Source organism: Oncorhynchus mykiss, chromosome 9, assembly GCF_057628025.1.
Source record: "Oncorhynchus mykiss isolate SJ-2025 chromosome 9, ASM5762802v1, whole genome shotgun sequence".
In the NCBI taxonomy this organism is placed as follows: domain Eukaryota; kingdom Metazoa; phylum Chordata; class Actinopteri; order Salmoniformes; family Salmonidae; genus Oncorhynchus; species Oncorhynchus mykiss.
The window spans coordinates 67,319,933-67,335,190 of record NC_143030.1 but is presented as its reverse complement, the minus strand read 5'-3'; the positions used below and the strand labels follow the sequence as shown (position 1 = coordinate 67,335,190).

At 43.3% G+C, this 15,258-nt stretch overlaps 1 protein-coding gene across 3 annotated transcripts in view; it reads right to left on the bottom strand.

The window, feature by feature from the left end:
• LOC110532593 (arf-GAP with coiled-coil, ANK repeat and PH domain-containing protein 3) overlaps window positions 1-12,742 on the bottom strand; it is a 90,885-nt gene extending 78,143 nt beyond the window's left edge. For 2 of the 3 annotated variants that reach the window (XM_090185113.1, XM_090185114.1), the window contains exon 1: window positions 12,565-12,742. In XM_090185113.1, the coding sequence (XP_090041239.1) occupies window positions 12,565-12,611 (47 nt within the window). In that variant the 5' untranslated portion in view covers window positions 12,612-12,742. The remainder of the gene's footprint in view (window positions 1-12,564) is intronic. The other variant, XM_090185115.1, reaches the window with a different exon arrangement.
• Between the last annotated feature and the right edge of the window lie 2,516 nt (window positions 12,743-15,258).

Sequence of the window (15,258 nt, the reverse complement as noted above, 5' to 3'; positions counted from 1 at the left end):
AAATGAACTTTATGACAAAAAAAATATGCACAAACGTTTGTCGCTACATTAACTTCTTAAAGTATAGGGGGCAGCATTTTCACTTTTGGATAAATAGCGTTCCCAATTTCAACCTCCTGCTACTCATGCCAAGAATATAAGATATGCATATTATTAGTGATTTGGATAGAAAACACTCTGAAGTTTCTAAAACTGTTGGAATCATGTATGTGATTATAACAGAACTTGTGTAGCAGGCAAAACCCCAAGGACTAATTGGGGTTTTCATTGGTAAACGATATTTCTTAGGCACGTGCTTTCAGTTCCTACCGCTTCCACTGGATGTCACCAGTCTTTAGAATTTGGTTGAGGTTATTCCTTTGTGCAATGAAGATGTACAGCCATCTTGGAAAAAGGTAACGCTGTTGAGAGTGCGCAAGACTTGAAAAGTAGCGTTAGTTTCCTCTCGTCCTCTATTGAAAACAGATAGACCCGTCTTCAATTTGATCAATTATTAACGTTTAAAAAAAAACGAAAGTTGTATTACATTACAAAAGTAGTTTGAAATGTTTTGGCAAAGTTTACAGGCAACTTTTGAGACATTTTGTAGTGACGTTGCGCAATTTGGAAGCTGTTTTTTTTCTGGATCAAACGCGCTTTATAAATTGACATTTTGGATATATATGGAAGGAATTAATCGAACAAAAGGACCAATTGTGATGTTTAGGGGACATATTGGAGTGCCAACAAAAGAAGCTCGTCAAAGGTAAGGTATGTTTTATATTTTATTTCTGCGTTTTGTGTAGCGCCTGCAGGGTTGAAATATGCTACTTTCTTTATTTACTGTTGTGCTATCATCAGATAATAGCTTCTTATGCTTTCTCCGAAAAGCCTTTTTAAAATCTGACATGTTGGCTGGATTCACGAGTGTAGCTTTAATTTAGTATCTTACATGTGTGATTTAATGAAGTTAGATTTTTATATCATTTTATTTGAATTTGTTGCACTGCAAGCGTCCCCTATACCATAAGAAGTTAACTAACATATTCCTCTCAATTGTAAATGTTTTTGCTTGACTCGTTAGGATGTTATAAATACTTACATTTGGTTCCACCGTAATGTTTTGTCAGCCATTTTTGTTGAAGAAAGCCCCAGGGACGGGTGGCTCGCGTCAAATTAGTCATTGTCAATCACTCAATGTGATTGGTCATATAAAACCCTTGGGACCCAAATGCATAATGAGTGTTCTATCCCCCCCTTGTGATGGTCTGGAGCAATGAAGCCGTGATGCTGGGTACCTCTAAGTCCCGCAGTGCAGGCTCGCAACTTTTAAAGGAGGAACCACTGTACCTTCACAATACCACCAAATACCTTGACACTTGGTATCACAATAATGAGAAGATCCATTTCCTTAGTTTAACAATGCTGACAAATTGCATTGAGTATCTCTCTCTGTAGCATTCCATCTCGTCTCAATGGAGCCTAAATGAACAAGGAGCAGAGCAGCAACAGTGTACAAACAGAGCGTCTTCAGTCAGTCACGGCTCATTGGTCTCCACTACAAACCACAGCCTCTAGAGACTAGCCCATTACAGAGCATCAACAACAGCTAGGCTAATGACTTCACTGAAGGAGAAAGCTGACACTCAGCCAATGAAGACACAATAAACAAGTAGTGATAAGCTATAGTAAATGTAATGGTCAACTCATCCAACATACTATTTGATATAGGATAAAGACCTCTTATGATCCATGAGGGAGAAAGCTGTCATTTAGCCAATGTCAGCACAATAAACAAGTAAACATTCATATAGTGTGATGGTCATCCAATATATCCAATTTAACAAAAGGTTAACAAAGATCTTTTGTGTTGGTGCACATGTGATCCAGTGCCAGGATCCAGAAGAAGTGAATCAGTCGCAAGAGAGGAGGCTCCGTTACTGGGCATTAGAGTTCCGGGTCAGCCACCTCACCACGGGCCATATCCTAGGGATGTAACGACTCACCGATACGCATCAGTTGCTGATTCAAATCTTGAATATATGACTGCATCGATCCACGGACCCCAAACTGATCCAAATGTTGCATGCCTCAGTCTGAAAATTGATTCAAACGTTACGAATCAGCCATTCACTAAATGTTTATGCTCATATTACTTTCTTACTACCTCTCGAAAAAAACTAATATTTTATGACAACTGATGCGTCCTCTCCTGACAGATTGATCTAGAAGTCATTTTGCTTGCCGAACAACCCCAGGGAATATCAGTAGTTAATTCGAAGTAGTCGGCTTGTTCCTGATCTTGCACATCTGCGCAGAACCTTCAGCATTCAAAAGCAAACCTTATTGAGTTTTAGCACAAGTTTTGTGTCACATCCAAAGCCAAAGGCCCTCTCATTTATAGTTTCAGCATGTCACATGTGATATCAATACACCAATATCAAAGGTCTTAGTTATCATCACCATAAAACTGCTATAATTGAGAGAGAGCTGATTGATTGAACGTTGGGATAAAGCATCTGGTGGAGGCAGTCACACTAGAACTACTGCACAGTGCAGGTCACCTAATCTCCCACTAGTCCAACTAGTTCTCTCTCAGTCCCCTCTCAGCGGGCCTGGCAAACATCTGCTGGCAGATTACTTATTCATGGCCTACATGCACAGGGCCAGAGCCTAGTCCAATGGTGTTCCTCTAAGAGAGACAAGACAGAGCTGCCTCGCCTGTTCTGCCTCTGTTCTGCCTCTGTTCTGCCTCTGTTCTGCCTCTGTTCTGCAAAGCAGAATATATTTTTGTATTCAATACTTGGAGTCAAATGATTGATATATATTGTCCAAAATAACATTGTGATATGTAACTCTAGTGATTTCCCCACATCACTAGCTGTAATGCTACTACTAATGTATGTATAAAACTCAATGCATCATATATCTCTTATTTTTTTGTATTTTTGTATTTTACCCCCAATTTCAATATTGTCTCATCGCTGCAACTCCCCAACTGGCTCGAGTGATGAGTCCTCCAAAACATGACCCGCCAAACCGTGCTTCTTAACACGAGAAAACGTTCACCTGACGACCGTGGTCAGCCTGCAGGCGTCCAGCCTGCCACAAGGAGTTGCTAGAGCCCGACAAGCCAAGTAAACCCCCCCCCTCCCCCGGCCAAACCCTCCCCTAACGCAGACGATGCTGGGCCAATTGTGCGCTGCCCTATGGGACTCCCGGTCACGACCGGTTGTAAAACAGCCCGGATTCGAATTCGGGTCTGTAGTGAGGCCTCTAGCACTGATGCGCCACTCGGGGGGGGGGGGCTGTATCATGCATCTCTGAAACACTTCTACCATGGTGCTGTTTCAATGACGTCAAGTTAACACAGCATGCGGCACAACTTGTGGCAGTACTGGGCGATGGAGTTGAAAGAGGGAAAGATGAAAAGGAGAGACAGTCATACGGCTTGGCAGTTAGATTTCCCCGCACTTAATAAACTGTTCACACACTCTTAAGGGTAGGCAAGGCAGGTTTCTGTTTGTGCTAGGCCACTGGCCCAAATCCCAGGTCTCTTTGTCATCTTGCAGGATGTCCTATAGAAGTGGATTACCACCACACACACACACACACACACACACACACACACACACACACACACACACACACACACACACACACACACCACACACACACACACACACCACCCTATTCAGAATGCAGCGCCTTATACCACGGCCCTTTGTGTGGAGGTGTGTGAATAGCGTATTGCTATCAGACAGAAATGAGAAATGAGAGGGACAGTCAGGACTCATGCAGAGCCCCCACTCTCCAACACAAAGACTAGGATGACATCATCCCTGTGCTGTGTCCCCAACCACTCAAGCAGGCTGCAGGCTGCAGCCAGACTCCTCCAGTCCATTAGCAGTGATTCATCATTAGCCACCATTAAAAAGATAAATAATACCAGTAACTCTAGAACAAATAGGAAATTAAAGGACTTATTTGTAACATTGGTGTGGATGGAAATAATTAGTACACATGTTGCAGAATCATTTCTACATAGAACCTGCTTCAGTTCAAATTACACAATACACCAGATATCTAGAATAGATTGTTTCTGTTCTGAACTTTATGGGACAGCTTTTGTTGTGACTCCAGTGTTCATATACTGTATTCGGTTGTATCAGAGTCCCTGATTCCCCTATATAGAAAGAAGCCTCTCATCCTACTGAAAATCAGTCGAGCAACTGAAGCCATCCTTGCTTCATCCTGAGATCTATCACAGAGCCTATGCAAACATTACATATTCCCTTTGGCTCTGCTGAGTGTAAAGACATCCACTTTCAAAGAGAGGAACACAACTCAAGTGTGAGTTGAGGGGGAGTTTGTCTATAGATTGAAATGCTGAAAGAAGGCTCAGGACAGCAAATGATTTTACTTCAATAACTTTAATGCTGATGTGTTTATAAATTGATTTGAATTTAATACCCCACCAAGGAGACATCACACCACCCAAGCAGGATGTGTTTGCTTGGAGGTGAGGTGAAACACCTTGATGTTCTCCTCTCCTGGGATTGAGCAGAGAGAGGAGGAGAGGGTTGATTGTCGGCTAATCCCTGAATAGGAGAGAGAGATTGTCAACTGCTGACTTAATCCTTGTCACTTGTTTTCATCACCTTGAGTGGTCAGCTCCACTCCGCTGTACAGCATCACTGACACCCTCAATGGTGAGGATGCCTGTAGGCCTGCCTGGTGAGCTGAAACAGCACCAAAAACTAACAGTGGCGAAAGGGAGCAAATGTAGACAGCAGAGCCAAAACGGCAATTTGTCTAATGTGGGATTCAAAATGGGGCAGGGATTTTACTGCAATAGAAACCCTTGGGTGGGCCGGACCGCCTAACAATTTCTCCGGGACGCCAAAGTACAATTATTATTATTATTTAAAAATAATAAATGTAAAAAATAATATGATATACATAACCTGGTTGGTTAGCTACCTGCAGATTCATGCAGTGTGGTGATTTTGTTATGAGTTGGGATTCTGGTTAATTGTTTAGCTACCTAGTTACATGTCTAAACAAAAGACTCCACTATGCAAGTAACCATTTCATTAGAATATTCATGATGTCTCTATGACAACTGTCAATAGACGTAGCAAGAAAATTCACTTTGGCTATCTACTCCGATTTCAGAGCACTCTCGTCAGAGTGTGCTAGAGCACAAAATAATTGACGAATTTAAGAACGCTCAATCCCCATTGAATATGGCTGGAGTCAGTAAACGTTGGCAAAAAGCGTAATTAAATTGTTGCCAGCAGCACAGTTGCAGTCACCAACGATCTGGATAACATAAAAGCAGCCTAACCCCCTCTGCTAGGGTGAGCTGTTCTCTGATTTGTCTGGAAGTAGCTAACAAGCTAGCCAATGTTAGCCAGTTAGCTTGGGTGCTTGACTGCTGTTGTTAGTTTGGAACGGTCGGATCAACCCTACTCCTCGGTCAGAGCAACCAGTGTGCGCTCTGAACTCTCCGAGAGCAAAACGCTTTCAATACAAACTGACAATCTGACAACGCTCTGAGTTTACAAATGCCCAGAGCGCACTCGGAGCACACTCTGGCACTCCAGATTAAATTTACAAACACACCCGTAGTATAAACCAGCCTTTAGTCTTGAAATCTTTGGTTGTTTCGCCCATGGCCTCACATGTGAATCCTTAAAAAGATGGGTGGGGCTAAAACTTTAAAGGGTGTGAATGATGCTGAATGGGTGTAGACAAAGAAGAACTCTCCAGTAGGTGTATCAAAACATTCAAAGGACATTTTCTCAAAAGTGGGGTTACAAGTTTATCAACTTTCAAAGCAGAATTACTTTCTCATTGTTTCTCAACTGTAGTGTATGATATACCATTTTCTAGCTCTGAGTCTCTACTTTTATCCAACGTAAAGAACACAATTTCAAATTTTGTTACATAAGACCGAACCGAGCCGGTCGGTCACATATCAAGAAGCTGATTAAACAGCATGGTCATTACTCAGGTGCACCTTGTCCTGGGGACAATAAAATGCCAAGTTTTGAGGGAGTGTGCAATTGGCATGTTGGCTGCAGGAATGTTCACCAGACCAGAATGTTCAATTCTCTACCGTAAGCTGCCTCCAACATTGTTTTAGAGAATTTGGCAATACGTCCAACTGGCCTCACATCCGCAGACCAGCGGGATCATATATACACCTGTGGGATCATCTGAGGGAGAGTGGGGGGGGGGGGGGGGGGGTTCTGAGGAGTATTTCTGTCTGTAATAAATCCCTTTTGTGGGGAAGAACTCATTCTGATTGGCTGACAAGTGGGTGGGTCTATGCCCTTCCATGCCCACCCATGGCTGCACCCCACCTCAGTCATGTGAAATCCATAGATTAGGGCCTAATGAATTTATTTCAATTGACTGATTTTCTTATATGATCTGTAAAAACATATTTGAAATTGTTGCATGTTGCATTTAAATGTTTGCTCAGTATATGACAACTGTATAGGAAATTGTATTGATGAGGATTGTAATGGTAAACCACGACACAAGAAGCCATCTCAGCTCAAAATGCAGATGATGTAAAGGATGTCACACTGGCCTCATGAAGCATCTTACCGGTCAGCACCACACGAAAAGGTAGACACTTCAGACTGAGGAGTAAGTTTCACACATCCCCATGTGCTACATGGACTCCAACTCCAGCGTGTGAAAACAGCCATGCAGAATTGATGGCCTGCATGTTTTTACATGTGTGGGAAGTAGCCCATTAGCTCTACCCTGGCTTTCAAATATCAAATGTGAAAGGCTTGATTCCCTCTGGTCTTGGCTGCTTCCTCCCAGCCAGCAGTCAGTCAGTCAGTCAGTCAGCCAGTGAGTCAGTCAGCCAGTGAGTCAGTCAGCCAGTGAGTCAGTCAGCCAGTCTGCCAGGCAGTCAGTCATTCCAGCTCCAGGGTTTGTTGCGTAACACTTACACTGCTTCTAACTGCCACAAAAGACCCATTTCAATATGGGCTCAATTCCCTGTCAGGCTTCAGTGGGAAGAATATGCTGCTTCAGAAGTGTCTCTTTTGGTGGCTGACTCTGATCTGGTCATTTCAGGATACAAAACAGCCTTGTTGTCACTGCATAATAATTTAATTAGTTGTTGGCATAAATAACTATTGCTCAAACTCTACTCAAAACACTCTGAACATGATATAACAACTATCTTTTGCGCTCAGTTGATATGCTTTTGCAGGTCAGATACTTAGTTTTTGCCAAGCATCGCATCTATGGGGTAATTTTCATTCCTCTTCCACAGCAATGGCTAAACAAAAACGTTTTTGCATTTAAGTACAACTAAGAGGGACTTCAAAGATTTCTCCAAGCTGTGTGCAATGGGCTAAGTAACGTCTGCCTAGTGCAGTCCTTCTCAAATAGTGTGGCGCGCCCGTGACCCCGGGGAACATGCTTTTTTTCTCCGTAGGGATAAGGTTTTTTTTGCACCGAACAAGCGCACACAGCACAGAGCAGGAGATATGAAGTGCAGATAACAAACCCTTAAGAGACAACATGGACAAATATTTAACAGGGATGAAAAGAAAGACAGAGAGAGACGGAGATAATGAGACAAATGTAAGTCTCCCGAAAGCTAAGACGAGGACATATGAGGAAGCGTATGTAGCGCTTGGCTTCACTGTGACTACGGTGGGAGACGAGGAGATATGAGGAAGCGTATGTAGCGCTTGGCTTCACTGTGACTACGGTGGGAGACGAGGAGATATGACGAAGCGTATGTAGCGCTTGGCTTCACTGTGACTACGGTGGGAGACGAGGAGATATGACGAAGCGTATGTAGCGCTTGGCTTCACTGTGACTACGGTGGGAGACGAGGAGATATGACGAAGCGTATGTAGCGCTTGGCTTTACTGTGACTACGGTGGGAGACGAGGAGATATGAGGAAGCGCTTGGCGCTTGGCTTCACTGTGACTACGGTGGGAGACGAGGAGATATGAGGAAGCGCTTGGCGCTTGGCTTCACTGTGACTACGGTGGGAGACGAGGAGATATGACGAAGCGTAAGTGGCGCTTGGCTTCACTGTGACTACGGTGGGAGACGAGGAGATATAAGGAAGCGCTTGGCGCTTGGCTTCACTGTGACTACGGTGGGAGACGAGGAAATATGAGGAAGCGCTTGGCTTCACTGTGACTACGGTGGGAGACGAGGAGATATGACGAAGCGTATGTAGCGCTTGGCTTCACTGTGACTACGGTGGGAGACGAGGAAATTTGAGGAAGCGCTTGGCGCTTGGCTTCACTGTGACTACGGTGGGAGACGAGGAGATATGACGAAGCGTATGTAGCGCTTGGCTTCACTGTGACTACGGTGGGAGACGAGGAAATATGAGGAAGCGCTTGGCGCTTGGCTTCACTGTGACTACGGTGGGAGACGAGGAGATATGACGAAGCGTATGTAGCGCTTGGCTTCACTGTGACTACGGTGGGAGACGAGGAGATATAAGGAAGCGTATGTAGCGCTTGGCTTCACTGTGACTACGGTGGGAGACGAGGAGATATGAGGAAGCGTATGTAGCGCTTGGCTTCACTGTGACTACGGTGGGAGACGAGGAGATATGAGGAAGCGCTTGGCTTCACTGTGACTACGGTGGGAGACGAGGAAATATGAGGAAGCGCTTAGCTTCACTGTGACTACGGTGGGAGACGAGGAGATATGAGGAAGCGCTTGGCTTCACTGTGACTACGGTGGGAGACGAGGAGATATGAGGAAGCGCTTGGCTTCACTGTGACTACGGTGGGAGACGAGGAAATATGAGGAAGCGCTTAGCTTCACTGTGACTACGGTGGGAGACGAGGAGATATGAGGAAGCGCTTGGCTTCACTGTGACTACGGTGGGAGACGAGGAAATATGAGGAAGCGCTTAGCTTCACTGTGACTACGGTGGGAGACGAGGAGATATGAGGAAGCGCTTGGCTTCACTGTGACTACGGTGGGAGACGAGGAAATATGAGGAAGCGCTTGGCTTCACTGTGACTACGGTGGGAGACGAGGAAAGACCGGTATGTTTACTGTGTCTAAAAATGTTGGCAGCGGACAGCATGAAGCCAAATAAATTAAGGCGTCACTTAAAGACATTACACCCCAGTCACGCTGATAAGCCGCTTGAGTTTTTTCAGCGAAAACGTGCCGAATATTGCCAACAATCGTCCCGCTTTGTGAATGCTACTTCAGTAAACCAGCGAGCACTGTTAGCATCATATAAGGTGGCGTACCAAATTGTTCAGTGCAAAAAAAAGACTTCATAGCAGAGGAGCTGATACTGCCTGCAGCATTAGACATGGTCTCTGTCATGCTGGATGAAGCAAGTGCTGCAAAAATAACAACTATCCCTCTGTCCAATGACACTGTCGCCAGACGTATAAATGACATTACTAACGATCTTAAAGAACAGCTGGTAGATAAACTCAAAGACAAACGCTTTGCCTTACAGTTCAATGAAGCAACTGACAGCAACAAAGACTGTTTGTTTATCTCTTATGTACGTTTAGACATGACAAACTCCCTGTGTGAGGATCTACTTTTTTGTAAATATGTCAGAGACAGAGCCACAGCTGAAGAGCTATTCAAAATGCTGGACTGCTTCCTGACTGAGAATGGGCTAAAGTGGGAACACTACATTGGTGTTTGCAGTGATGGTGCACAGACCATGGCAGGGATGAGAAAAGGACTTTGGGCACTCATCAAGAAGCCCTCATCTAATGCTGAGTGGACACACTGTGTTGTACACAGAGAAGCACTGGCTTCAAGACAACTTTCCTCTGAATTAAGGGAGGTTATGACTGACATTGTAGGTGTAGTCAATTTTCTGCTGTCTTCTCTGCTATCTGTGAGGAGATGGGAGCTGAACATCAAGCTGTGCTGTTTCACAGTGAAGCAAGGTGGCTGTCACGAGGAAAAGTATTGTCCTTAGTTTTTGAGCTCAGAGAGCAGATAAGAATGTTTTCGGAGCAGGAGCACAAGTATGGCCTCGCAGAAAAGTGTAGTGATGACAACTTCCTGGCAAAACTGGCCTACCTGAGTGACATATTTGGAAAGCTAAATTAACTAAATCTACAGCTTCAAGGGAAAGATAAACACCTCCCTCAGGTCACAGACAAGATCAGCTCTTTCACTCGAAAGCTTGCAATGTAGGGCAGGCGACTTGATGAAGGAAATACTGATTCATTCGAGAACCTGCATGAATTTGTTGACACTATGATGCCACCTCAGTGATTCCATATATTAAGGAGCATATTTCATCACTGATGGGATTCTTTAAAAAGTACTTCCCTGAAAACAGTTCCCAATATGACTGGGTGAGAGATCCTTTCAATGCACCAGCTCCAACAGGTTTCAGCTCTGCAGAGGAGGACCAGTTCATTGATATGACGTCTGACTCCACATTGAGACTGAGGTTCACATCACAGACACTGAGTGAATTCTGGCTGAGTGTAGAGAGGCAGTATCCACTCTTAGGGAAGAGGGCCATGGGCATTCTTCTTCCTTTTGCAACATCTTATCTTTGTGAGACTGGCTTCTCTGTTGTTGCTGCACTGAAGATCAAGTACAGGTCCCAGCTAAACATTGAGCAGGAGCTGAGAGTTGCAGTATCATGCTTCGAAAAACTGTGCTCTGCAAAACGTGCTCATTGTATCCATTAATCCTGACTTCCTCATTCTGATTTAAAAAAATCAGCACAAATTGTTTTATTCATTTTTGTTTTATAGGTGTGTTTCATATATTGTGCTCCTGAGTTAATGTTGCTGATCAATTTGAATTTATTATTATTTATTGATTATATTTTATTTTATTTTTCAGTATCAAATGGTCAAAAAATGTTTACAGTTTAAATAAGGCTTGAGGTTTTTTTTACATTTCAGGCAAATTGATGCACTTTAAGTCTTTTCTGTTACAGACTAAAAAACAATGTTAATAAAGTTATTCTTTGTTGTAAGTTGATCTATATTTCTTTATTTTTTATTTTTTTGTTTTCTTTAATGTTAATAAGGATACAATGTTATGCAGAGGTGTACTTATAACAATTTTATAGACAAGTTATACTATTTACAGTCGCAGCGGAGAGTTGGGCGGCGCAAAATTTTTACTTCTTCCTAGGGGGGGCGTAACAGAAAATAATTGAGAAGCACTGGCCTAGTGCAAGATGATCCACTCTGGTTGCTACAGTACAGCCTTGGTCTTTTAGCACATAAACACAGAGAGAGTTGTTTCTGTAAATACCCTTCACTCAGCACTTCATGAGACCTGCCTGCCTCTCCTCTCTCTCAGGCCCAGATGGCAGTCATTAACGTTCTGCTGCCAAGTCTGGAAGTCTTTGATTTGGAGAGCAGATTATATCTGTGGGAGCTCTACTGTGGTGGCAGTGCACACACATACCCAGGCATGCAGGCCAGGCAGACACCCCACAGACTGCCTGACAGCCCCTTCAGTTCCTTCCACACATAGGCTCAAAAGTAGTGCACTATGTAGGGAAAAGAGTGCCATTTGGAATGATAACTCTAGATGCAGGGGAGGAAGGAATCTAATGGAAGGAATGATATCCAGGGCTGGGAAGGGGATTGGGAAGGGATGTGGGTGTAAAGACATGCCTTCATTTATTTAGCTAACCTTTGGTGCTGTGTGCACCACACAGCCGCTGTCGCAGCAGCCATAGCATGAGGAGCATGCAGCAGTGAGGCAGTGCGTGGGACCTTCTAGTTTCCCTGAGAGCCACTGTTTGAAGTGCTTCCTTTGTGAGTGTGCAGTTTGCAGTTCTGTCAGGAGAGCAGTTGAATAAAAAGGAAGTGCCTTTGGAATTGGGAGAGTTCCTGCCATATAACATCAGGGTCGAATCAGTCCCAGTTATGGAACCCATCCTCCAGAACACAAATATTTAGTGGAGACCATGGAATAGACAATAGGCCTATTTTTCATTAACAACATATATTGTGTAATCTAAAGAACAAATACAAGATCAACATGTAATTCAAATATATACATTATTATCACAATTTGGTGAATGTCACACTTCTCACAGACAGTGACAATGCAGTTGAACATAAAGTCTGTGTATGACACATGTATGACACATGATTGTTCCAAAAAACGATTTTCCTGAGGAAGGAAGCCCTGCTACAGTAAGGATTCTAAATACATGTGACCTATGAATGTTGGGAAATCCACCTCCGTTAAAGGACACACGACCTTTATTTACCATGCACTCCAAGGTTGTCCTATGATAAGCAATGACCATTTTTACGCATTTCTTTGAAACATGGCAAGAAAATGATGGATTATTAATATCAAGTAGCCTAGTCCAGCCCTGTGGAATTCCCTGCAATAATTGCCTTGCAATGGCAATATAGGCTAATTGAATTCAAATATGGAAAGATAAACAGCTATTTAACATATCTTATTTTCAATTGAAACTATTTGCAGTTTCAATGTATTTGGAGATTTTTAGAATCCTATAAATCGTCTTCCTCGATTGTGCGAATCGCTGAACAATTCAACAAGCGAAACACAACATATGCGCAAATTCATACCTGAACCGGGGTGAATCTTTCACACATTCTTCAAAGTCCACCGTCATTTTGGGTTGGATTTAGTCTTCAAGCTTAACGTATAAATGTCATTTCCAGAAAGTTATGAATAACAGAAAAGTGTAGCTATGTATTCCGTGCAGTGACAGTCTACTGTGCTACTTCACTGAAACGAGAGCCTGAAATATTTGAGGAGCTAGACCGCTGGAGAAATATTAGGGACTATCGTCAAACGTTCATTCTCAACAAGAAGCGCACTCAAATTTAGGGAGCGTATTATGCTTGAAATCACATGGCAAGCCGACTACAACACACATTTTTATGGAATATTTTGTGTCAATATCAATGAAACTACTTTATTTATAGTTATTAAGCCGTTACTGTACACTACTAGAGAGACAGTATGAGAGTGGGGCCTGCAGTTTGCCCTAACCCTAACAGTTGATGGACGCTGATCACACTGTCGTGTGTGTGTGCGCGCGCGTGTGTGTGTGTGTGTGTGTGTGTGTGTGTGTGTGTGTGTGTGTGTGTGTGTGTGTGTGTGTGTGTGTGTGTGTGTGTGTGTGTGTGTGTGTGTGTGTGTGTGTGTGTGTGTGTGTAAAGTCAGTATACTAGAGAGTGTATCTGAGAGTGTGAATTAAATGTTTTGAATTTTGAGTTTTCTTTCTTGTCTCTGTATTCACAGTCAGATGACCTTTGGCCCCTCACAGCTGGCAGTCCTTGACTGAAGCACAGCTAAATTCCTCTTTTCCCCAGTGCCAATCTCTGGTGAGATCTGTCTGCAACACATTCACCAGGAAACCAGATTCTCACAGAGAAACATGATATTAAGAGGGAGTTCTGCCCTGGTGGCCCAATGTGATAACTGATGCAGAGAAGATGCTAACATCTGGGATGGCTCTGGTTCAATAATAAATTTAGGAGCTCTAGAGCTGTACATAAATATCCACTGTTAATCTGGAATTTAACACCCCTCAGTACAGTGGGTTGGTTTTGTCATCATCAAATCTGTTCTTTGACAACGTTGTCCACACACAGCTCATATCAGATTGTTGATTCTAAAGTGGCCTATCAACTAATGTGTAATGTCTGCTTCCAACTCACACCCTCAAACACTTAGATCCCCTAAACACAGCTCACTCTCCAGATCCCAATCACCTGAATTCTAATCACCTGTTCACACACCTGTATGTCATTATCACACACTATTTAGTTCAGTTCTTTGCACCCCATCACTGTGAGGTGTTGTTTGTTTTGTGACACACGGCTTTCAGGGCGCTGTATTTCATGTGTATGGTAGTTTTTGCCTGCCTCACTAACAACGCCTATTCCCTGCCTGTACTTTAGCCTATCAGATTTCCTGTTATCTACCTATTGCCTGATCTCCCAGACTACTTTACTAGCCTTTCCCTGCCTGTACTGTTGCCCTTTTGGACCCCCTGTGTATGACCTTCTGCCTGCCCCTGGACCCAGCTACCTGCCTCCTCCTGTGTATGACCTTCTGCCTGCCCCTGGAACCAGCTACCTGCTTCCTCCTGTGTATGACCTTCTGTCTGCCCCTGGACCCAGCTACCTGCTTCCTCCTGTGTATGACCTTCTGCCTGCCCCTGGACCCAGCTACCTGCTTCCTCCTGTGGTCCTTTGCAATAAACACCTGCTGCGCCCTGCGCTTGAAACCAGGCCTCTGTCTCCCCTTGTGTTCATTACATAATGATCTTTCAGCTTTACTTCTATTTCTGTGTGACACATTAATTAAACACTAACAAATATAATATATACCCAGGTAACATGATCTTCTGGGCATTAAACAGCAAATATTACATACACTGTATCAAAATACATTTACTCTTTCACTAACAACCTAAAGAACTTATTGGGAAGAAATGCTTATCAGGTGGATAAATTCATTTAAGATGAGAGAGAAATATCTGCCAGCTGTTCAATGAAAATACTGTAAATATAGAATACTGTATTTCAAGTGCATTATCCATTTCCCTCCACATCCCTCTAGGTAAGGCCAAAAATAGGATATTATTCATTCACAGGAAATGGGAAGGCCGGGGGGAGAAAGTGCTAGGGGTTTCACTGCAGGCTTTCATGGAACACTATTGTTCCTTCTTATTCCTGCTTTCAGAGGCTAGCTGTGCCCCTGAATAGGAATGATCTCACCCCCGCCCTAGTCCTTGCCTTGATACTCTGCTGAGGAAGAGATAGCTGGATGAATTGCTCCTAGTCAAGACTTGGCCTGACTACCTTGGTTTAGTCATGGCGATGTAAGAATGAAGTCACGAGAACTGAATGAATCCCCCTTTTGTTTGGGGTGTGATAAGGGGTGTAGTAGTATAGGATGCATACATTCCTATCATGGGATAGACTCTAGAAACCATAACATTTCCTACAGTTTATTCAAGTGATGTGATTCAATGACACAACTGTTGACTCAACTTTGAAGACCATTTCATTTTAAAAGTCTGTTAAATTTGGCTCCTGTCAAATCAAATCTTATTAGTCACATGAGCCAAATACAACAGACCTTACAGTGAAATGCTTACTTATGAGCCCCTAACCATCGATGCAGTTTAAAAAAAATATGAGTAAGAATAAGAAATAAAAGTAACAAATAATTCAAGAGCAGCAGTAAAATTAAAATAGCAGGACTATACACAGGGGGGTACCTATACAGAGTCAATGTGCGGG